At 41.5% G+C, this 22,744-nt stretch overlaps 1 protein-coding gene across 3 annotated transcripts in view; it reads right to left on the reverse strand.

Annotated features, from left to right (window-relative positions):
• kdm4a (lysine demethylase 4A) overlaps nucleotides 1-22,074 on the reverse strand; it is a 76,715-nt gene extending 54,641 nt beyond the window's left edge. The window contains exons 1-10 of one of the 3 annotated variants that reach the window (XM_033028817.1): nucleotides 22,000-22,074; nucleotides 20,271-20,427; nucleotides 13,395-13,570; nucleotides 12,028-12,142; nucleotides 10,094-10,287; nucleotides 9,716-9,765; nucleotides 4,407-4,510; nucleotides 3,190-3,327; nucleotides 2,051-2,313; nucleotides 1,134-1,339 (exon numbers count right to left, since the gene is read on the reverse strand). In XM_033028817.1, coding sequence (XP_032884708.1) covers nucleotides 1,134-1,339; nucleotides 2,051-2,313; nucleotides 3,190-3,327; nucleotides 4,407-4,510; nucleotides 9,716-9,765; nucleotides 10,094-10,287; nucleotides 12,028-12,142; nucleotides 13,395-13,570; nucleotides 20,271-20,408 — 1,384 coding nt within the window. In that variant the 5' untranslated portion in view covers nucleotides 20,409-20,427; nucleotides 22,000-22,074. Of the gene's footprint in view, nucleotides 1-1,133; nucleotides 1,340-2,050; nucleotides 2,314-3,189; nucleotides 3,328-4,406; nucleotides 4,511-9,715; nucleotides 9,766-10,093; nucleotides 10,288-12,027; nucleotides 12,143-13,394; nucleotides 13,571-20,270; nucleotides 20,428-21,568; nucleotides 21,704-21,833; nucleotides 21,966-21,999 lie in introns of those variants that run through there. The other 2 variants (XM_033028816.1, XM_033028815.1) reach the window with 2 other exon arrangements.
• Between the last annotated feature and the right edge of the window lie 670 nt (nucleotides 22,075-22,744).

Here is a 22,744-nt window from a genome sequence, read left to right on the forward strand (position 1 = left end):
CAGTTTCTGCAACTGATATTTGATACAAATCGAAACCTTACCATTTATCTCAAACTAAACTAAACAGTGGCACAGTGTTAAAGACCCAAGAAGTGACATGCAGAACAAAGGAGTGAATCACAAGTCCCAATATTCACTGGCGAAATTAAGATAGTTTTCTTCCTTTTCTCACCCAGTTGCAGGCCAAAACGGTATCCTAGCCAACTGCTCAAAAGGAAATTTGTCGGAAGAACCCTTCGAGTTTGCAAAAGTTAGCAGAGCAAAAATGGGAACAAGAAATCACTGACCTTGATTAAGACTTGATGGTTGGATGTCAAACAGTAACAAGAGAGGTCAATATTGCTCAAGGCCCTGGGAAAGGCCATTTAGAACGGAGATGAGGTAAAACGTTTTCACGTTGTGAATCTGTGCAATTCTCTGCCTCAGAAGGCAGTGGAGGCCGATTCTCTGGGTGCTTTCAAGAGTTGGATAGAGCTCTTAAAGATAGTGGAGTCAAGGGATATGGGGAGAAGGCAGGAACGGGGTACAGCCATGATCACAGTGAATGGCGGTGCTGGGTCGAAGGGCCGATTGGCTGACTCCTGCACCTATTGTCTATTGAAATTGAACCACAACGAGCATTGGAAAAGGAACTTGGGCCAAAACCTCCACCGCAAGGAATCATCAAATTTAAAGCTGCACTCCCGTTTAGAAAGGGTTAAGAATCACTCACCCTTTCAATTCTTTGCATTTGAATTTCCACAAAAGTGTCATAGTTCGGTTGTACAAAACAAATTAACCCTTCAACCCATGATTTCCAGGCTAACCCTTTTTGCCCATCAACACTAACCCCATTTTCCTCTCACGGTCCTTATCCCTCTATGCCATCTATTGAAGTGTGCTTAAACGCCTTACAGCGATTGCATCTGACTCCACCAATGCCTCCGGCAGTGAGTCCCAGATATCAACCATTTAGTGGCGATAAAAAGCTTTCCTTTCAAATCTCCTTCAACACGCCTTCTTCCCATCATAAACCTCAACTCTTTTGTGTTTGATAACTGTACTATGGGGGGAAAAAGGCATGATTACCGTCTAAAACACTTATAATTCAGGAGATAAAACATAAAATTGTGTTTTTAGACAACAGATCTTACCTGGATCATTCAGACTGGCATCACCAGCATTAAATTTGCAGCATGCTTCTTCCTTTTGCTGCTTTCCTTTGGTCTCTTCACATTCATTTTGTGGAACAGGATTCACGTCATCACCCTCTTTGAGAACCGTAGCATTTTCATTCATCTCCTGCGGCAACTCCAGACAAACCTTGTGCCTCTTTGTTCCTATTCGATGCTTTATTGGGCTGGCAAAGAATAATTGTGTTCGGTATGCAAAAAAAATCCATTCTAAAAATGTCTATTCATATCAACAGAAACAAAAAGCAGCTCCTCACTAAATAACATTTCCTGAATTGTTCTAGTATTTGTATGATGCCCATCCTTGCCACTATTGAGATAAGTAATGCTGGGATTTTCTAACTGTACAAAGACTTTACCTAGAGGAAGCAGAATCCAAAATGCTTGATTTAAAATGTTATTGTTATTACCAAATCTGCACCAATAACAGTCTGCAGAATTTAATAATAATCTTAGCAATATTCTCTCCATCTTTAAGAAATCAATAACAATTTGAACAGGCAATAATCTTAAGAATATAGTTATTACCATAGACAACCTTGCTGCCAGGACAGCTTCTATACAAAATTAAGATTAAATTAAGATTTCAAATAGGTAAATTGTGGACAAACTTCCAAGTATCCAGCAATCAAAAAAGAACTATATTTACTTGTTTGGCAGACATTCTTCCAAATTTCTTCTATTGTTTAAAATTGCAATGCTGAAATAATTTCAAGCTACCACCGGGTATTATTCCAGCAGAGAGATCCAATATCCTGCTAGCTCTTTAGAAGCATCATAAGTACAAAGTGTTCAATTAATGAGGCAGCAAGAGACATTATAGCTCAAAATAATAGATTTAATTGTTTCATAATTTATGTACAAAGGAAAAATTCTACCTCTTGGCTTCATCAGTGTCTCTTTGTGCAGAACACACTTTCTTCTCAGTTTTATTCCTTTCCATTTCAGCTGTATCAGTATTCTGGTCATTCGAACTCTTTGTGGCTGCCATCTTTGATTCTTCAAAAAATTCTGAGGTGGTTTGCACATGGTCAATAAAACTTGCATCTTTACCCACTTTCCACAACTTGTATCGTTCAGGCTGAAACCTTCGCACAAAAACTTCCATCGAAATTTTTACCATATCCTTCCTACAGGAACACTGGGTGGAGAAATAAAATATAATCATTAAAAATCTTTCCATTCAAGAATTGCTCACTTGCATCTAACTTTTATTCAGTTTTATTTACGCTTACTTTTGGAAATTTAATATTTTGATACAGCAGTAAAGCAAAATGAAAAAACGTCAGTCAACTTGTCCTACCTTATCTATTGATAATGCTCCACTAATTATTTGTTTAATTTAAACCAAGGGTGCCTGACCTGAAACATTAACTACTTTTGTTTGCATAGATGCTACCCAACTCGAGTGTTTCTAGCATTTCTGTTTATTCCAGCTTTCCAAAAACTGTGGATTTTATGAATTTAATTGTTGCCTAATTTTCTTGGTTCTTGGTTTCTTGGTCCTCCAAAATATTCCAAATGGATTTTAAACTGGAGGTGGTTATCAGAGATAACATAAATAAAATCCATGAACAGGTTATAGTATTAGATCTCATCCTATGCTTTTGCAAAGAATTTAGTTTGGAAGAAAAGATCCAAAAGGTCCATTAATTTTTTTTTCAGAAAATAGTAATGAGATCTTTTTTCCCTTAAAAAGCCTAAATTCAAGAACTTTATAAATACAATTACTAAAACAGTTTTAGACACAGGCAAAGTTGGCAACTAAAGTCCGCTCCTGCACTTCAGTGAGATTATTCAGAAGCAATAACTGTGAAAATTTCCTTTTCCATATATTAGTAATGATTTCCAATTCAAATACTTAGTGACTATTGCAAATAAATTAACACATTCAAATTCAGATGAGGACATTAACAGTGTTATAAGCTTGTCAACAATTGCACTGACATTTTAATTTGCCTTCCGCGGCGAGCCAAAGCTACAGGCATTGGCCTTGAAAAACCAAATCATTACATACCAGGACAGCATGCTTCCCATATTCTATCCATCGAAGGGATGCAAAGTTTGTAGATTCAGCACAGTTAAACCCATGATTAAAACCTGCATGATAACCATAGGGGAATGTGATCATGAAATCCCCTGGCTCTTGGGTCACCTATGAATTAATGGAGAATGGTTAAAAAATATATATATTTTACAGAGATGAATTTATCCTACCACATTAGTAGTAACAATAAACAGATGAATTCTACTTACGAATACAAAATATGAAGAAAAATAGCTAAACTAAATAAGTGTATAACATGGGCAAAATACTGGCAGTGAGCAGTTCAATCATTTTCCTCTCTCTGCACGACCACCTTTTCCACCATTGAAAATTGTTGACATGATTGAATTTGAACTGTTGTTCAGAGTAAATAATTGTTCGTAACAGTTCCAGAACAAAAAAAGCAGATCAACATGCCTATCAAATTGCGTTTATAGTCCAGAGCTTGTTCCTATCCTGGAAAGTGTACAACACTGGACAACATAAATTTGGGCTTTACCAAATGCAAGGAATGTGTTAAATAACCTCATATATCCTACATGGAACACGTGATTACATACATTCATACCAAATGCAATCGCTACTTCAGGCAAAAATATTTAGTATGTTCAAAGGAACTGCAATCAGCAAAATCATATGGTATATAAGGTTAAAATCATAAACAAAGCTCAAATAAGATACTTGGTTCACAAAATGATGACCGACTTATTCAAGGAAATCTTATTAATATAAAAATTGGTACAATGGTACCAATGCAGCCTGAGGAATGCAGTTTTTAAAAAGAAAAAGGTATATCTTGAGTAATTATTCTGCAAATGCTTCACTAACCGAAGGAGTTGATCACATGCAAGAAAATAATTTAACAAAATATGTTCAATTTTGGTAATCTATTGGCTAATCTTCAGTCTTGTAACTGCCCAAGTACTCTTATGTAAAAAGGTAGGCTGCTTTTTAAAAAAAAGATTTTGCCTCCCCAGTCTAAAGTTTAAATTTCCACTGTAGCTTATAATCATCCAACAATATCATGAATGCAAAACAAAAACAGAAAGTACTGTTGGGAAAAGAAACAGTCACCCTTTCAGGCCAGGACTTCCATAGCCACATCTCTTTCCTTAAGATGTGTTTGGTTTTGTTTCGGATTTCCATCATTTGTAGATTTCTTTTGCTTTTCTATATTGTGTACATACCCTGTCAAATGGGATTCCATATTTCTTGAGTATGGAAGGGGATATCAGAGTCATTTTATGGCGCAGAAATGCTTCACAGCTTTGAGCACTTCCTGGGAAAAAGCCTATTTAAAAAAAGCAAAAAAAAGCATTCACATAACAAGTTCATCCCTGCAATGTTTACTAGGTTAGCATCTTGCTGCACCTAGATCTCTACAATGAAAACATTAACTGTTACATCATGCAAAAGGTTTTTCTGTCATTAGTTTTCTTTGTTGGCCAATATAACATCTGTTTGTTTGGTGGAGATACACCACATATTTGCAGCCTCTGTTCACTTTCTGGATATTCCTGGGAATAAGTGCTTAATGCTGCTAAAAAGTATCAATAAACATGGTCTGATAGTTAATTTCCTAATCATTGCAATGAAACAAGCAACAAGCATAGCAGAAGGAATCCAACCCCAATGCATCCAATTATTTGGTCTTTAATTTCAACCCTCCAGCCATTAATATTTATAATGGCACACAAAACAAACTTCAAATGAAAGTTTGAAACGGTTATGTTGTGTTCAATTTAATATTGTCTTGGATACCCAATGCTGCATTGGAGAAAATTAATAAAATATGAATCCCTTCCGGTTGCAGCTATTCTTTGACCACTGGTTACGCAATGGACAATATAGCATCTGTTTGTTTGGTGGAGTCACACACATATTTATCCATGGGAGATGGGTGATGCGGGCTACATTTCCTTGATTGTGCATTCTACTCATTGTGGTCAGCTTGAGCATGTCTGTGAATTGCTACTGGCCTTGTGTTGATAATATTTCCACAAGGATCAGGCAAGATGGGACCAAAAAGTGACGACAATTGATGAAGCTAATAATAATAATAATAATAATAACAACAATAAGCCTTTATTGTCATTGTACTTAGAAATACAATGAAATTAGGAGAGCTACTCCTGATCAGTGCAACCAAAACAAGTCCAAACAAGACAAAAACACATCCAATACGTTAATTAACTGCTTAAAATAGTAGATCAATTATAATTATCACACCTAGGTAGAACATTGCACTGTGAGAATATTACACTTTAAAATTTAATACTTTAAAATAATTTATTAGCTGAGTGTTCTGTTTTATAGTGGCATGGATGACAGCATTCTCATGTTGTGTGGATATTTGAGGAATTTAGAGTTCTAATGGCCCAGAGAAAGAAACTGTTCGTGAGTCTGTTTGTCCGGCTTTTGACGCACCTGTACCGCCTACCAGAGGGCAGGAGGTTGAACAGGAACTGTCCAGGATGGAAGGGGTCTTTGATTATTTTCCTGGCTCTACAGAGGCACCGAGAGCTGGAAATGTCTTCCAGGGAAGGCAGAGGGCAGCCAATGATTTTCTGGGCATTTTTGATCACTCTCTGCAGTGCTCTCCTGTCTGCTGCTGAGCAGCCGGCATACCACACCGTGATACAATATGCCAGCACACTCTCGATGGTGGAGCGGTAGAAGGTACTCTTAAAACAGACATTTCTCCTTATTATCCATCCACTCCAGCACCATTGGTTATTAGTTCCTGTGCTGAATGTCATCTGTCAATCTTCGCTAAATCAACGGAACTCTCAGAACCACCAATGTTTATTAGACATAACATTACCGACCCAGTTACAAATACAAACACGGAAGCATGGCAGACAATGGGGGGTTGGGACCTCCTGGTCAGCTGAAGCAATGGGGATCCTGCACCCTCCCACCACAGCATATTTATAGTCAATGTCTAATCACTCTAGGAGGAGCTGAGAGGAAGACTGCTGTTTCAAGGGAAACCAGGGACTACTGTGTTTACTACAACATGGCTTATACCTGACCCCAAGGGTTTCTCCATTTATCGTATAGACCGTACGGAATTCTCAGATCAGGGGAAAGGCAGTGATGGCTGCCTTTTGGTCAATGCTTTGTTGTGCAATGATGTCCCACCCTGGTTATTCCATCTTCTCCCTTATGACAGAAGCCATATAAGCTGGGAAGCATGCACCACCAGCCTCATGAACAGCTTCATCCTCTTGTTAGAGGTTTTGAATGGTCTTTCAAAACACGGTCCGATTCACTTCTACCCCACTGAGGACTTCGGATTTTGTCTATGGAACTGATGCTCTACAATGCTGAGAATTATATTCTGTTAATCTTCACTAAATCAACGTGCCTGCCAGGTTGTTGATTCCATTGTTTTTCATTGAATTTAATTTAATTATTTCTCACTTAACATCACTAATTCTTAACATTAACTTTTAATTGCAAAGACAGTTTAAAAAAAAAAAAATTTGCTGTCTTCATTGACAGCTTAGATCGGACCTGCTGTGTGTGTAGGGGTGGAGGGGGGGAAGGTTGGTGTGTGTGTGGCGCGGCAGGCTTCTCCCCTGAATTTCATAGAGCTGCCGACAGCTTTCGTGCATGAGACGCGCACGCTTCATTTCCAGAACTTTCTGAATGCGGACACACGGTTGCATTTCGCTCTGTCTCCCCCCTCTCTCCCTTCCCCTCCACTCCTCCCCTACCTGCTTCCCTCCACCCCACCCTCCCTCCCCCCACCTCACCCCTCCGCCTTCCCCATCCACCTCCTTCCCCCTACCTCCCCCCCTCCCTCCACCTCCCTCTGCCCCACTACCCCCCTCCTCTCTCCCCCCCCTCCCTCTCCCCCCCCTCCCTCTCCTCTCTCTCTCCCCCCCTCCCTCTCCCCCTCCTCTCTCTCTCCCCCCTCCTCTCTCTCTCTCCCCCTCCTCTCTCTCCCCCCCCTCCTCTCTCTCTCTCTCTCTCTCCCCCTCCTCTCTCTCCCCCCCTCCCGTCTCCTCCCCCCCCCTCACCGCGTCTCCCCCTGTGTGTGTGGGGGGTGGTTAGTGTGTGTGACGCTGCAGGCCCCCATCCTCGCAACCGCGCGTTGAGGGGACGGGACCCAACCCCTTGGTCTCGTACTTTATAAAACAACAGTATATCAACATTCCAGGGTTCTATGCTATTGTTGAATGGTGCTACATTTTTCAGATGTTAGGAGTTGAAGTACAGAGTCTGGACCTATAAGCAAGTTATTTTGGTTCAATAGTACTTCAATATAAATTAGCAAACATGTTTTACAAGTTCTCCTTCAGGAAATGTTACACATATGATATTTTAAGAAACAGTCCTTATTCTATTGCAAATTGCCAAGCCTTTCCTCCCAAATGGAACGGCACAAATACAAAAATGACGTGCACCTTTTGAAAGCGTACTCCTTTAAAAAGGAACAAGAAACTCACAACTGCTTTAGCTTAAATTAGTTGACAATCAAGCTATGCGTTTTAATCATGACACCAACTTCAAAGAAGTAAAAAGTACCAACTCATACTGTAACCATTCCATTATATGGAACCATCACTTTCATCACCAGAGATAAAGCACCAAAATGCCGGGTTGTATGAGAAAATATTTATATTGCCTGTGCTACAGAATATTTGCTGCCTTCTTGAAGGGCATAGGAGATTTTGAGGGGTATTAGGATGGAAACAAGGCAAGGAGTGGAAGGATTTTTTTTCCTATTTTTATGCATTCCCATTATATGAAGATAAAATTTGATTTAACTTTAAATTCACACGCCCTTTCCACGTAATTATGAGAAACATTCAGCTGTTATAAAGGATTCTAGGAAAAAAAAGGTGGAAAAGACAATATCAGTCTGGTGCTGTAATCGAAACAGTGGGTTCTTAAGACTCATCCAGATTTATTAGATGTCAGTTGTTGCAATCACCACCAGTTAACAGAGCAGTAGATGATCATTTCAGGGTGACATTAAAATAACCAATAAGAATTAAAATGTTATCATAAAATGCCACAATGAAGCAGATGGTTCCTTTGAAAGTAATGGAACATGGAACAGTACAGTGCAGGAACAGCCCAACAGTTGACGATGTCTGTGCCGTACATGATGTTAATCTAATCCCTTCTGCCTCAAGTAATACATATCCCTCCATATTCATGTGCTTACCTAAAAGCTACTTAAATGCCACTACTATACTCCTGGCAGCATAAACCCATCCCACATATGTCATTTAAACTGTCCCTCTTTGATCTTAAACCTATACAACTATAGTATTTGACATTTCCATCCTGGGGAAAAAGGTTCTGTCTAACATCACTATGCCTCTCATAATATTGTCAACACCTATCAGGTCTCCTCATAGATCTCCAACACTGCAGAGAAAACAACCCAAGTTTGAGTAATCTCTCTTGAGAGCAAATACTCTCTTAGGCCATGCAACATCCTGGTAAACCTCTTCTGCACCCACTCCAAAGCCTCCGCATCCTTCCTGTAATGGTCAATCAGAACAGCACAATACTCAAATGCAACAAAACCATAGTTTTAAAAAGTTGCAACTCAACCTCCTCACTTATACTCAATCCCCTGACAGTTGAAGACAAGCTTCTTCCTTGTATTGCCACTTTCAGGTAGCTATGGGCTTGAACCTCAAAATCCAAATGTACATGAATGCTCTTTGAAGTCCTGCCATTAACTGTATACTTTCTCCCTTACAATTAACCTCCAAATGTACGACTCCTCAAACGTGCCCAGATTAAACTCCATCTGCCAATTCTTTACCCATATGTACAACTGATCTATGACAGCTGTATCCATTGATAACCTTCTTCACTGTCTGCAACTCCACCAAGGTTTGTGTTGTCTGCAAGTTACAAATCACATTGTCTACATTTTCGACATTGTCTACAATAACAAATATCAGACACAAAAAGCTGGAGTAACTCAGCAGGTCAGACAGCATCTCTGGAGAAAAGGAACAGGTGGCGTTTCAGATCAAGACCCTTCTTCAGACCTGAAACTTGACCTATTCCTTTTCTCCAGAGATGCTGTCTGACCCTCCGAGTTACTCCAGTTTTTGTGTCAATCTTCAGTTTAAATCAGCATCTGCTGTTCCTTTCTAAACAAATATCAGATGTCCGAGCACAGATCCTTGCAGAAAGTCACTAACCTCCTGCCAGAATGACACCCTTCAACTACTATATTGTTTTTTATGGGTAAAAAAGCCAGTTCTAAAAACAAGTTAAGTCACCGTGGATCCCATGCATTTTAATCTTCTGGATCAGCCTACCACGAAGCATCAAATGCCTTATGAAAATACACGTCGACAATATTCACTGCCCTATATCCTACCCTCAATTACAAATTTAACAAAGCCTATAATATTTCTAATCTTGCGCCAACCTATTTACACTTTTACAACAGTTCTCCCCAGACTGAGTTATTCAAAGCTAAAATTCAAAGTAAAATCAATATGATTTATACCTTTAGCTAGACGTTCCAGTCGCTTTCCCTGCTCTGGAGGAATAGTGTACCTACAAGAAATAAAAGAGATATATTAAATTTCCTTACACATTACAAATTCTATCTGTGGGCTTCACTGGTACATAAGCAAAACTGCACAATTCGAACAGCTTGTAGATCCCCATATATCTGCCACAAATAAAGCAAAGGCAGAAGTTATCTTTACCCTGCTTATCACTGAAATAATAGACTGCACAACTGTCCACAACATAGATCCCATCATTCCTAATTGCTGAAGTAAAGCGTTAAACTCTCTAGTGTGTCACTCTCGTAAAGCATTTGAATTGCAAAATGTAACAGAGAATATCAGGAGCACAATCTAAATCTGAGCTTCTTTACCAGGACTTCGGTTCACCAAAGTGCAGGTAGTTAATGCTGTAGAGATCCATGTCCTCTGTGTGCCAAGCAAAGGTGGTTTTCCACATTCCAAAGTAAAGGTACGGAGTATTGACACCTTCAATTGTGATGCCGCTCTCTTTCTCTACTACATCCAGGATGGTGTTTAAGTGCCCAATATTCCATTCAGTCACACCCTAAACAAACAAAAACAAAAATCACACCAAAAATATAGTATGCTCCAAACTGATTTTGTTAAACATCAGTTAAAACTGTTTCAAGTCTAAACAGATTAAAAAGTGCACACTAACATCTGAATCGTGCAAGAAAACGGAATTCTCTGGACCGATCTACATGAGAGTACATCCCATTCTATTCCCCATGTACCAGAAATCAGATGCATCATGAAAAAACATCCATAAATATAGTAACTATGTCAAAATAACTGTTATTAATTACAATCCTCATAAAGTTCCACTACAGTATGTGGCTGTGTTACCTCTGTAATTCATTTATCAGTACATATTGATCGCAAAAGGCAAAGCACTTTTCACATTTGGTGAGGGAAGACCAACAGCTGGCCAATCAACCATATTAATTAGGCTGAACCAATGTTTAGGTCAATACAGAAAACACCAGTTAGAGTTATCCAATATCATCTCAATGAGTGAATTATAATCTTGCAGAGGTTGACTTCCTTTGTCTCTCGTCTCACAATGAGAATGAACCACTCCAGAGAGAATACTAAAAAGAACTCAGAAACACAACACAGATAGTACTTCAGATATCAAACAGCAAGGGATTTAAGAGTTGAGCACAGATGCCTGAAGGTTGTATGTGTAAAAGCTTATAAATAGCTGGCTTGGCAAACATTTGTCACCTTTAAGTGAATAAAGATTGAGGCTAACTAACACAACAACATGGCAGGGGGGTGTTAAGAGTATTTTTTTCCTGTTTTCACTCGATCCATTTCATGTGAAAATAACATTTGATTTAACTTTCTAAAATCTCAATCCCTTACTTTGAGGTCACAAACAAAAACATTCAGCAGATGGGAATGATTGTAGGGAAAGATTGGCACTGTCAATTTAAACATGCATCAATCTTCAAATTAAAATTCTGAAGGCTAGCCAGCAATGGGCTTGGTAATATGCTTCAGCAGTCTACAGCATTGAGGTAGCTGAAGACATCTTGCACCACTGGATTTGGCAAGTATTCTGTAATGTATTGAGCTAAGGGGCAGACATAGTTTGTATCTACCCTTCAGTTATACTGGACACATCTAGCACAAACGTATGCATTTGAATGGGGATGCAATCTTCACAAATCCAAGTGATTTGTTGAATTATTTATTTTCATTTTAATTCTTTGTTTGAATGCAATTTTGATAAATGTATTAATTTAAATTTCAATCATGGCTAAATATCAGACATTAGAAACATTGGAAAAGGCTTCTAATAGCACAAGCCATCAACCATGATAAGCCATCATTAACAAACTAGTTAATTTTAAGCAAATGCAGGATGAGGTTTTGTTTTTGGATCTGGCCCACGACCTGCATTCAGCTCTTTTATATATACATTCTTGTATCATTTGCAAGTTTTCTAAACGTGGATTCTAAAAGTGGGTTGCAACAGTTAGCATATACCTTAAAGAGCCTTCCAGGACCTCAAATTTAACAGCTTTCCATAACCAAAACACTGAAGAATCAAACATTACGCGTAACCTATCAATTATCACAATCTCAGTTATTTTCTTCCCTGCTTCTCTTAATAGCCTGGGATATATTTCATCTCACCCTAAATGATCTCATCACCTCATAGTATATAACAGACATGTAATGTTCAGCATCTAATTTAAAATGACACAGAGAACAGGGCATGAACAACATTCCATGAACCACAACATCAAAAGCCTGTGATTTATCAACACCTCACCTCATCATACAATGTGCCATTGACATCTGCACCATAGATAGGTGGGTTGAACGTGAGATTTTTCCAATACTTGCGCTCCAGGTCATCAAAGTCTGTATACCGAGGGGTGCAGAATCTGAACAAAGATGAAGATGCGTTAAAGGGAACAATTCTACCCAGAAATTTAAATGAACTGAATTTCTCCAGTTAAACAGCAGACTTGTGCTGGCCATATCAGACAAACTCTCTCTGCTCTCATTTTGATATTAAAAAAGCATTGGAAGCAATAAAACCAGATTTGATTCTAGCAACATAGCACGTATATTTAAACAGAACTGTGAAATATTTGCCTGCCATGTTTTTCACTCATTTCCCATTTGCAGATTAGAATCATGGAGTCATGCACTGAATTAGGCTCTTCAGCTATCGAGTAACAATTAATCTTATTTATTTTTCATTCTTCCCACATTCTCATCAACTACCCCTAAATTCTACTTCTCACCTATACACTAGGAGCAATTTACTGCTTTTCAGCAGATGCATGTTTCTTCAAGCTTTTTAATAAGGTGTGACTAATATCTCCCCACCTTCCACACCTTGGAAGTTGCAAGATTCTCATTTAGTTGTTAGGAAAATGAATGCATTTTAATTGTCACATTATACCCACGATACGGATTCTAAGCTAAGCTCTTCAAAAACCCAAATACTCACTATTAATATATATTGATTCAAATAGATCAAAGGTTTTTGCTCAGGAAAAAAAAACATTGAACTAATAGTGGTCTTTTAAATAATTATGAATTAATCTTAGAGGGGGATGAAGGATATGATGCTTCATGTATGGCAGCTTAATACAAGATGCTCTTAATAAATCAGTAAGGAATTCAGTAAAAAAAATATTAACCTGAAGATGGTAGAATATGGAATTGACTGACGAAAAGCACAGCAAAAATACATATTAATAGAAATACAGTTGTATTGTGAGAAAGTACAGGAGGATTTGTTGACTAAGTTCAGTGGGGGAAGGCTATTTGGTGAATAATACCAGCTCAGATCACTGGGTCAAATGGTTTGTGCTGCAGGCTCTGAGTAATTGCCATCCATGTTGACAGCTTGTAATGTTTTAAATTCTCTGTACTTAATAAGATAGTGTCTCCCTGTTCACTGCTGATATTTGAGAGCTATTTTAGTACACATGAGTGCTGGAGGTTGAGGACCACATTCCCAACTAAGCAGCAACATACACATTGTATTGGGTATTAGGATGCAAATATGATTTATGCTGGAGCAAACATTAAAGCTCACTCTAAACCTTTTAAAATCACTTTTTTGATTTCTACTTTTGTAGCAGTCCACTTTACTGAAGGGTGATGCAGAGGTCTTCTTACTTGTCGCTATTAGCTATTTTTCGGAATTCACGCACAGTGATTGGCTTCTTCTGAATATTATACTGTGTGAAGAGGCCTGACTGACCCGTTACCACCTGTTGAATAGGGGCTGGAATCACCAGATCATCCATGTTGTCATAGCTGCTACAAGGCTTCCATTCTTTTGGAGGGACAATCTGTGGGGAATATAAATAATTAGCTAAGTAAATTCATAACTCTTAGCTTGAACCTGCATTCGAACCCTTAAAGTTTCATGGTTTTATGTAAAAATCTCTTTATCTATGTCTTGGGTCATTGGCATTGTAATATATTAGCAGATCTCATGCAGCTTTACGGAAAACTTACATGATGCCGTTGCTAACTTTACCTGCGTGTTTAAGGACATTATTATACACATTTACATCCAAATAAATGAAGGCACATCTAAACTGCTGAATGATCAGCAAGAGAGCTATTATTTGTATTCCTGAAGTCAATATAAAACTCCAAAACCAATTTCAATAAAGCAAAGAAAAAGACAAATTTCTTACAATAAAGAAAATAAGCATTACCAGCACATGCAACTTTTAACCAACAAACAGTCTGAACACAAGCACACTTACGTTATTTTTTTAAATCAAATTTTAGTTATTCCAGGCTCTTTTTCCCAATATTCTCAATGTATAATAATAATAATAATAAATTTTATTTATGGGCGCCTTTCAAGAGCCTCAAGGACACCTTACAGAAATTTTGCAGGTAGAGGAAAAACATGTAAGGGGAATGAAATAAATAGTAGAGACATGACTAGTACACAAAGTAAAGACAGAATTCAATACAAAACACAATATGAGGCAATTAATGCACAGATGAAAAGGGAGGGGGACGTGGGGCTAAGGATAGGCAGAGGTGAAGAGATGGGTCTTGAGGCAGGACTGGAAGATGGTCAGGGACACGGAATTGCGGATCAGTTGGGGGAGGGAGTTCCAGAGCCTGGGAGCTGCCCTGGAGAAGGCTCTGTCCCCAAAACTGCGGAGGTTGGACTTGTGGATGGAGAGGAGACCGGCTGATGTGGATCTGAGGGACCGTGAGGGTTGGTAGGGGGAGAGGAGGTCAGTGAGATATGGGGGGGGCCAGATGGTGGAGGGCTTTGTAGGTGAGGATCAGGATTTTGTAGTTGATCCGGTGGGAGATGGGAAGCCAGTGAAGTTGTTTGAGGACTGGAGTGATGTGATGCCAGGATTTGGTGTGGGTGATGAGTCGGGCGGCTGCGTTCTGGACCAGTTGGAGTCGGTTGATGTAGGTGGAGCTGATGCCAAGGAGAAGTGAGTTGCAGTAGTCCAGTCGGGAGGAGATGAAGGCATGGATGAGTCTTTCAGCAGCAGGAGGTGTGAGAGAGGGTCTGAGTTTGGCGATGTTGCGGAGATGAAAGAAGGAGGTTTTAATGACATGGCGGATGTGAGGCTCAAGGTTGCGGGCCTGGGGAGATGGGGAGAGTGGTGCCGTCGATGGTGAGAGTGGGGTTATTGATTTTGCTGAGTGTGGCTTTGGAGCCTATGAGGAGGAATTCTGTCTTATCGCTGTTGAGTTTGAGGAAATTATGTTGCATCCAGGTTTTTATAGCTGACAAACAGGAGTTGATATGGGAGAGGGGGGGGGGGGGGGTTGTGGGGGGATTTGGTGCTGAGGTAGATCTGGGTGTCGTCAGCGTAACAGTGGAAGTCCAGGTTGAAGTGGCGGAGTATCTGACCAAGGGGGAGGATGTAGATGATGAAGAGGAGGGGGCCGAGTACGGAGCCTTGGGGAACGCCTTGAGTGACTGTGGCTGTAGCAAAGGTGTGGTTGTGGAGAGAGATGAAGTGGGATCTGTTGGAAAGGTAGGAACGGAGCCAGCTGAGTGCAGAGCCTTCAATGCCGAGGTCTTTGAGTCTGGTGAGCAGGATGTTATGGTTCACTGTATCGAAGGCTGCGCTCAGGTCGAGGAGGATGAGGATGTTGAGGGAACCAATGTCAGCAGAGGTGAGGAGGTCGTTGAGGACTTTGAGGAGAGCAGTTTCTGTGCTATGGAGGGGGCGAAAGACAGATTGGAGGGGTTCAAGTAGGTTACACGCAAGGAGGTGGGAATGAAGTTGCGACGCAACGATACGCTCCAGGGTTTTTGAAAGAAAGGGGAGGTTTGAGATTGGGCGGTAGTTAATGAGAGAGGAGGGATCAAGACCAGGTTTCTTTAAGATTGGTGTAACAGCAGCAGTTTTGAAAGCGGAGGGGACAATTCCTTAGGACAATGAGGAGTTGAAGAGATTAGTGAGGTAGGGGCAGAGAACGGTGAGGCAGGACTTCAGCAGGGGAGTGGGGAGAGGGTCGAGGGAGCAGGTAGTGGGTTTGGAAGAGCTGATGAGTTTGGAGATTTCAATAGGGGTGACCAGGTCAAACTGGGAGAGGAAGCAGTGTGGAGGAGGGGTAAGGAGGTCAGTGGAGATGTTGAAAGGAAGGGCCTTGGTAGGTGGTGGAGTAGATGCTGGGGAGTCGGGTACAGGGGATAAAGATTGATAGATGGTGCTGATTTTATCAGCGAAAAAGTGGAGGAATGAGTTGCAGAGATCCGGAGTAGAGGTGGGGAGAGTGTTGGCTCGAGGCTTGAGGAGGTTGCCCACTGTGGAGAAGAGGGTTCTGTGGTTTAGGCAGGGATCGGTGAATATGGAGGAGAGGTAGGCAGATTTTGCAGCAATGAGGGCATCTTTGTAGTCAGTGAGGTGGAGTTTGTAAGCTTCAAGGTGGACTGTGAGAGATGATTTCTTAGTGAGTCGTTCAAGTCGACGACCAGTCTGTTTCAGTTTACGAAGTGCAGGTGTGTACCAGGGTGAAGATGTGTTGAAAGTTAAGGTTCTTGTTTTGAGGGGGGTCATAGTGTATATCCCACTGAACTCACAATAGTCAGTTCCGACAATGCATCAAAGACTAAATGCAATTATTTGGATCCTTTGAATTTAAAAATTAGAAATTGCTTCAACTTACTCTGAAGCTTACTTATTTCATTGTTACATGTGGGATTTGAACATCACAAGGTTCATTAACAGAGACTTGTCACGCGAGCCCCAAAGGCTTAGAATTCAGTCAAGGGAAACTATTAAATGTCAACAACAAAAAAAGTTACCTGAAATAATCTTTAGAGGGTGGTGAATCTGTGGAATTCATTGCCACCGACAGTTGTGGAGGCTAAGTCCGTGGATATTTTTAAGGCGGAGATTGACAGATTCTTGATTAGCAAGGATGTCAGGAATTATGGGACAAAGGCAAGAGAATGGGTTGAGAGGAAATATAGATCAGCCATGATTGAATGGTGGAATAGATTTGATGGGCCAAATGACTTAATTATGCCGCTAGAACTTATGGACTTATGAACTCTTCATATTTCTCATCTGGCAAGTTTGAACAACAGCCACTAAGGAAACAATGACCTCTCCAAAAACAAATGTAGTTTGCTGTTATAAAAAGTTGCCTTTTCAAAGTCAAGAAACTAGGGTAATAAATTCTATGCAACCAGAGACCTCCAATGCATTTGCCAATGTTATCATAGTGATATTACAGGTAATTCAGCATCTCTAAGCTGCATTAAGCAGGAAGTGGAGGAGGTGAAGAATCATCAGCATCCGTTTAAGATGAGAATCAACCAATCCTTGGATCCAGTGCCTTGTGCAAATTCACGGCTCAAATACAATGTTCCATTCATTAAAAGCTAATTAACTACTTTTAGGTACATCCAAAAGCCGCTTATACAAGATCCAAGAACAGATTATGTAAATTATCAATCACATTAGTTATTAATTTACAGGATATGTCACAAGGCAAGCACTGACTTCTCTTTCATAATTCCTTAAGAAGATGTGGGAGACCTTTTTCATGATTCCTTAGAGACTATGTGATCAAGGTACACTTTGGAAGTTTCAGGATTCCCAAGTCAGACTGAGTTGCAACCAGGAAGGGAATTTTAGAATGAACACATCCACTGTATTCTAAAACTGAGGTGATGCTAATCTTATCTTTGGAGGTGCAGTCTGAGAAACATCATGCAGATCAGATATGACGCATTTTCAGGTGGAGGGATTAAATCTTTATGGTGGTGGAGACGACTTAAATCAAGCAAGATGGTTTATCCTGGGATGCTTTGAGTGTCGTGTAGATGCAGTCATGCAGAAGACAGCATTTCATTTACCTTTCTGATGATGAAATGGTTAATGGAAGTCAAGCCAAATATTTGTAACAAAATACCCAATCTCTGATCACTTTGAGCCACAATATTTGTTATTGCTCCAATTAATTTCTTATCTTTCAACAATCAGCAGGTGAGCACCCGCTGAATGGAAAAAAATTTACATTAAACATCCACAGCCAGAACCAAAAGCCCATGACAAAATATTTGTTTCAAGGCAGGAAATATGAATTTCCCTTTTTAATGACCTACTGTAATGGTTGTTGTATAACTGCATTCTGAGTGAGAAATGCCAACAGCAAATGGATACCATGGACATAATTAATTTTGTATAGTTTTACTTATAAACAGTTATTGCATTGTATTGTGCATTAATTCCACCTCTGAGACTACCTCTACCTCTTCATTAAAACAATCCTGCAGGTTATCAATCACAAATCTATATGAGCATTTTCAAAGCACTATAACTATTTCTAAAGTTGAGTATAGGAGCAGGGAGGTTCTACTGCAGTTGTACAGGGTCTTGGTGAGACCACACCTGGAGTATTGCGTACAGTTTTGGTCTCCTAATCTGAGGAAGGACATTCTTGCCATAGAGGGAGTACAGAGAAGGTTCACCAGACTGGGATGTCAGGACTTTCATATGAAGAAAGACTGGATAGACTCGGTTTGTACTCACTAGAATTTAGAAGATTGAGGGGGGGGGATCTTATAGAAACTTACAAAATTCTTAAGGGGTTGGACAGGCTAGATGCAGGAAGATTGTTCCCGATGTTGGGGAAGTCCAGAACAAGGGGTCACAGTTTAAGGATAAGGGGGAAATCTTTTAGGACCGAGATGAGGAAAACATTTTTCACACATAGAGTGGTGAATCTCTGGAATTCTCTGCCACAGAAGGTGGTTGAGGCCAGTTCATTGGCTATATTTAAGAGGGAGTTAGATGTAGCTAAAGGGATCAGGGGGTATGGAGAGAAGGCAGGTACAGGATACTGAGTTGGATGATCAGCCATGATCATATTGAATGGCGGTGCAGGCTCGAAGGGCCGACTCCTGCACCTATTTTCTATGTTTCTAAAAACTTCCCTTTTTTAACCTTACATCTATGTTATTGATCTCTCTATTCAGAGAAAGAATACCCATTGACCCTTTCCCACCCTCGATTTACTTCTCATTGGTCTTCTTTAGTCCATAAGAAACAACCCCTCTTCATTACTGCTCTTCTCCAAATCTGAAAATCTCAAATCTTTTGTAGATTGTGGGGAGGCCAAGAAAATGGAAAAGTTAAAAAAAATTACTAAAAACATTGCAAGTATTCAAATCAAAAGATAATGAAGATTTGGATATGCTTTTTGCAATTCACTATCCTACCTGGCAGTTCTGAACAGAGGCAGGCTTCAGTACTTGTACTTCACAATGATTGGCATATTATGGCCTTCATAACAAGAGGAGTTGAGTATAGGAGTAAAGAGGTCCTTCTGCAGTTGTCCAGGGCCCTGGTGAGACCATATCTGGAATATTGTGTGCAGTATTGGTCTCCTAATTTGAGGAAGGACATCCTTGCTATTGAGGCAGTGCAGCGTAGGTTCACGAGGTTAATCCCCGGAATGGCAGGACTGTCATATGAGGAAAGATTGGTAAGAGTGGGCTTGTATTCACTAGGATTTAGTAGGATGAGAGGATATCGTTTAGAAACGTTTAAAATTATAAAAGGACTGGACAAGCTAGATGCAGGAAAAATGTTCCCAATGATGGGGGAAGTCCAGAACCAGGGGCCACAGTCTAAGAATAAAGGGGAAGACATTTAAAACTGAGATGGGGAAAAAACATTTTCCACCCAGAGAGTTGTGAATTTGTGGAATTCTCTGCCACAACAGGCAGGAGAGGCCAATTCACTGGATGCATTTAAAAGAGAGTTAGATAGAGCTCTAGGGGCTAGCGGAATCATGGGATATGGGGAGAAGGCAGACACTGGTTATTGATTGCGGATGATCAGCCATGATCACAACGAATGGCGGTGCTGGCTCAAAGGGCCAAATGGCCTCCTCCTGCACCTATTTTCTATGTTTCTATTGGTGACTCTTTCTTTTACAAGAAGAAATGATAATGGTTTATGTCTCAATGGCACAATGATTGCTTAGAATATTGCATTTGCATGTTTGCTTTTTTGTTGGTTATTGGCAAATTAGATTAATAGGCAATAGACAATATGTGCAGGAGTCGGCCATTCGAACCAGCACCGCCATTCAATGTGATCATGGCTGATTATCCGCAATCAGTACCCCGTTCCTACTTTCTGCCCATATCCCCTGACTCTGCTATCTTTAAGAGCCCTATCTAGCTCTCTCTTGAAAGTATCCAGAGAACCGGCCTCCACCGCCCTCTGAGGCAGAGAATTCCACAGACTCACAACTCTCTGTGTGAATAAGTGTTTCCTCATCTCCGTTCTAAATGGCTTACCCCTTATTCTTAAACTGTGGCCCCTGGTTCTGGTCTCCCCCAACACCAGGAACATGTTTCATTAGAATATAAAGTTCATTAGAATACCAAATTGCATGAAAATAAACTTCTGATACAAGGCAGTGAGTTAATCTGTACTCACTTTTCATAAGATTGCCCCAATTTGATCTAATCCAATCAAGAGAACGTTGAATTTCTTACAATAAGGAATACAACTACAAGCAGGTTACCTTTGCGAGTCCAGCACGATGGGCACCTTGTGATTCTATATATGCGACGTAACGGCTGAAGTTTTTGAATTCTTCCACCGTGGGATAAAACGTCATTATCCGACAGCTGGGATTAGGCATTCCCGATTCAGATGCCATGTCTGCCAACGTCAATCACCTATGATGAAAAGATTTACACTAGTTGATATTATGCAAGCCATGACCCCATGCGATTCAATAATTTAAATGCCCAATAAATGATAATGCTGAAATAGCTTGAAGATGGTTATCATTTCAATAGTCCCACTTTAGAATGGCACCAAGGTACTCCAACTAAAATGTTGATATAGAATTAATTTTTACTTCAACTCAGATATTTAAATGGACAGTGGAACAACGTACGATGTTCAACATTTTCAACACGATTGAAAAGTTAGAAATAAGATTAGAATTAGATTTCAAGGCTGGGCTATCGATACTAAATGCGGCAGCAAATGATGGCAACCAAACACAATAACGTAGTAAAATTAAAAACACCTCAGAGAAATGTATTTATTACGCCGCCAATTGGGCGGACGTGAGCGACGCTGTCAAAACTGGGAATTGAGTCGTGCACAGGCACGAACAATAACAATAATAAAAGCTCCTTGCAGCAACGTCGCGACAGACAGGCAAGTTCCGGCTCCCCCGTGGATCCGGGGGACCGGACGGAGCCCTTGTCAACAAAGACGAAACGTGAATTGTATCTGGGTAGAGAATAATCGGGCACACCCCACCCCCTTCTCATTCTCCCCTCTTGTCCCTCACCTTCCCCCCATCACCCCTCTCCCGGCCTCTCCCTTTGTCCGCGGCCGGCGGCCGCACGATTTCATTTTCACTTTCGGTCTCGGCATCAGTATCACCCGCCCTCACTCCTCCCTCGATCTGTAGGTTGGTGTTCGGGGGGAGGGGATGGGTGTTGGGGGGCTGGATGTGTTGGGCGGGGGTGGGTGTTGGGGGGAAGGGGGTGGGTGGGTGCCGGGGTGCTGGATGTTGGGCGGGGTGGGAGGGGATGGGTGTTGGGGGGCTGGATGTTGGGCGGGGGGGGTGTTGAGCGGCAACGGTCGCGACCGCCCCCCATATGTAGTGACAGCCGGGCTGGAGCCGTCCTCCAGCCCCGGGGGGGGGGGGGGGGGGGGGGGGGGGTTGCTCTTTAAACCTCATTGTGGCGGCGGGAGGGGTCGGGCCCTCTCAGCGGGGGGGGAGGGAGGGAGGGAGGAAGGAAGGAAGGAAAAAAAATGGCCCCGTCCCGCGACTCTCCTATTGTTGGACGCTGTCACCTCGCACGGTCACTCGAGCAGTGGGTCGCCGTCTCAGTCACATCCAAGGCCTCGGCCTTTCTCCGGCGGACAGCGAGCGGCCCTTTCAGCGATTGTTTTCCGCCTCCGCCGCCGATGGCAGCTCGCGTCAACCTCCCCTCCCCCCCTGACCCCGCCCACTCCACTGATCCCGCCCCTCCCCCCGCGCCCATTGGACCAGCCGCCGACACTCGCGTCACAACGCGCTGACGTCCGGGCAGCGCCGCCATCCCGTTGGCCGACCCACCTGTCACTCAGACCATTGTTCAACGAGTGATGAAGCTTCGAGTCGCGACGACCGGAAATTGGATTATTAATATTCCGATCAAATAGAACAGATCGAGTTTTGAGGTAAATGCTCCCCCCCCCCAACAACAAAAAATACCCCTGAAGCGCGATCAAAACAAACTTACGTCGAGTGTAGCGCGCTACGGCGGCGCTTTCGAGTCTTATTTCTCCTTTCAAATTCCCGACCAATCGTTTTCGCAAACAAACCGGCCAATCGGCACACGCTCTCCGATCGGCAGCCAATCAGCGCGCCCGTTTCCACAGCCCGCCAATCAGCTTTGCTAACCCAGCAACTTGCGGACCAATCATCGTTGCCAACCAGCAAGGCCCGGACCAATCACCAACCCTCCACGGTCAACACGGAACGTCATTGAGAGTCGGGGAGATTCCTGTTCCCAGGGCCGCAGTCAATAGACTAGATTCTCATATTCAGCTATTCAGTTGATACTTTATGTACGAACAATCAGTGAGGGAGAAAAAAAAGGACACTAAGTGCTGGAGTAACTCAGCGGGTCAGGCAGCATCTATGGAGAACAGGATGCTGCTGCACCCGCTGAGTTTCTCCAGCATTTTTGTGTACCTTCGATTTTCCAGCATCTGCAGTTCCTTCTTAAACTCTATGGAGAACAGGATAGGTGACATTCTTCAGACACGGGATTCTTTCTTCCGTCTGAAGAAGGGTCCCCAGCTGAAATGCCAACTATCCATCTTCTCCACAGATGCTACGTGGCCCGCTCAGTTACTCCAGCACCATGCGTCTTTCTTTGGTATCACTATCAACCAGCATCTGTAGAATAAGTTCCTTATTACTACCCATTCCACTCGTGTGGTCTGAAGAAGGGTCTCGATCCGAAATGTCACCCATTCCTT

The sequence above is a fragment of the Amblyraja radiata genome, chromosome 10 (assembly GCF_010909765.2).
Source record: "Amblyraja radiata isolate CabotCenter1 chromosome 10, sAmbRad1.1.pri, whole genome shotgun sequence".
In the NCBI taxonomy this organism is placed as follows: domain Eukaryota; kingdom Metazoa; phylum Chordata; class Chondrichthyes; order Rajiformes; family Rajidae; genus Amblyraja; species Amblyraja radiata.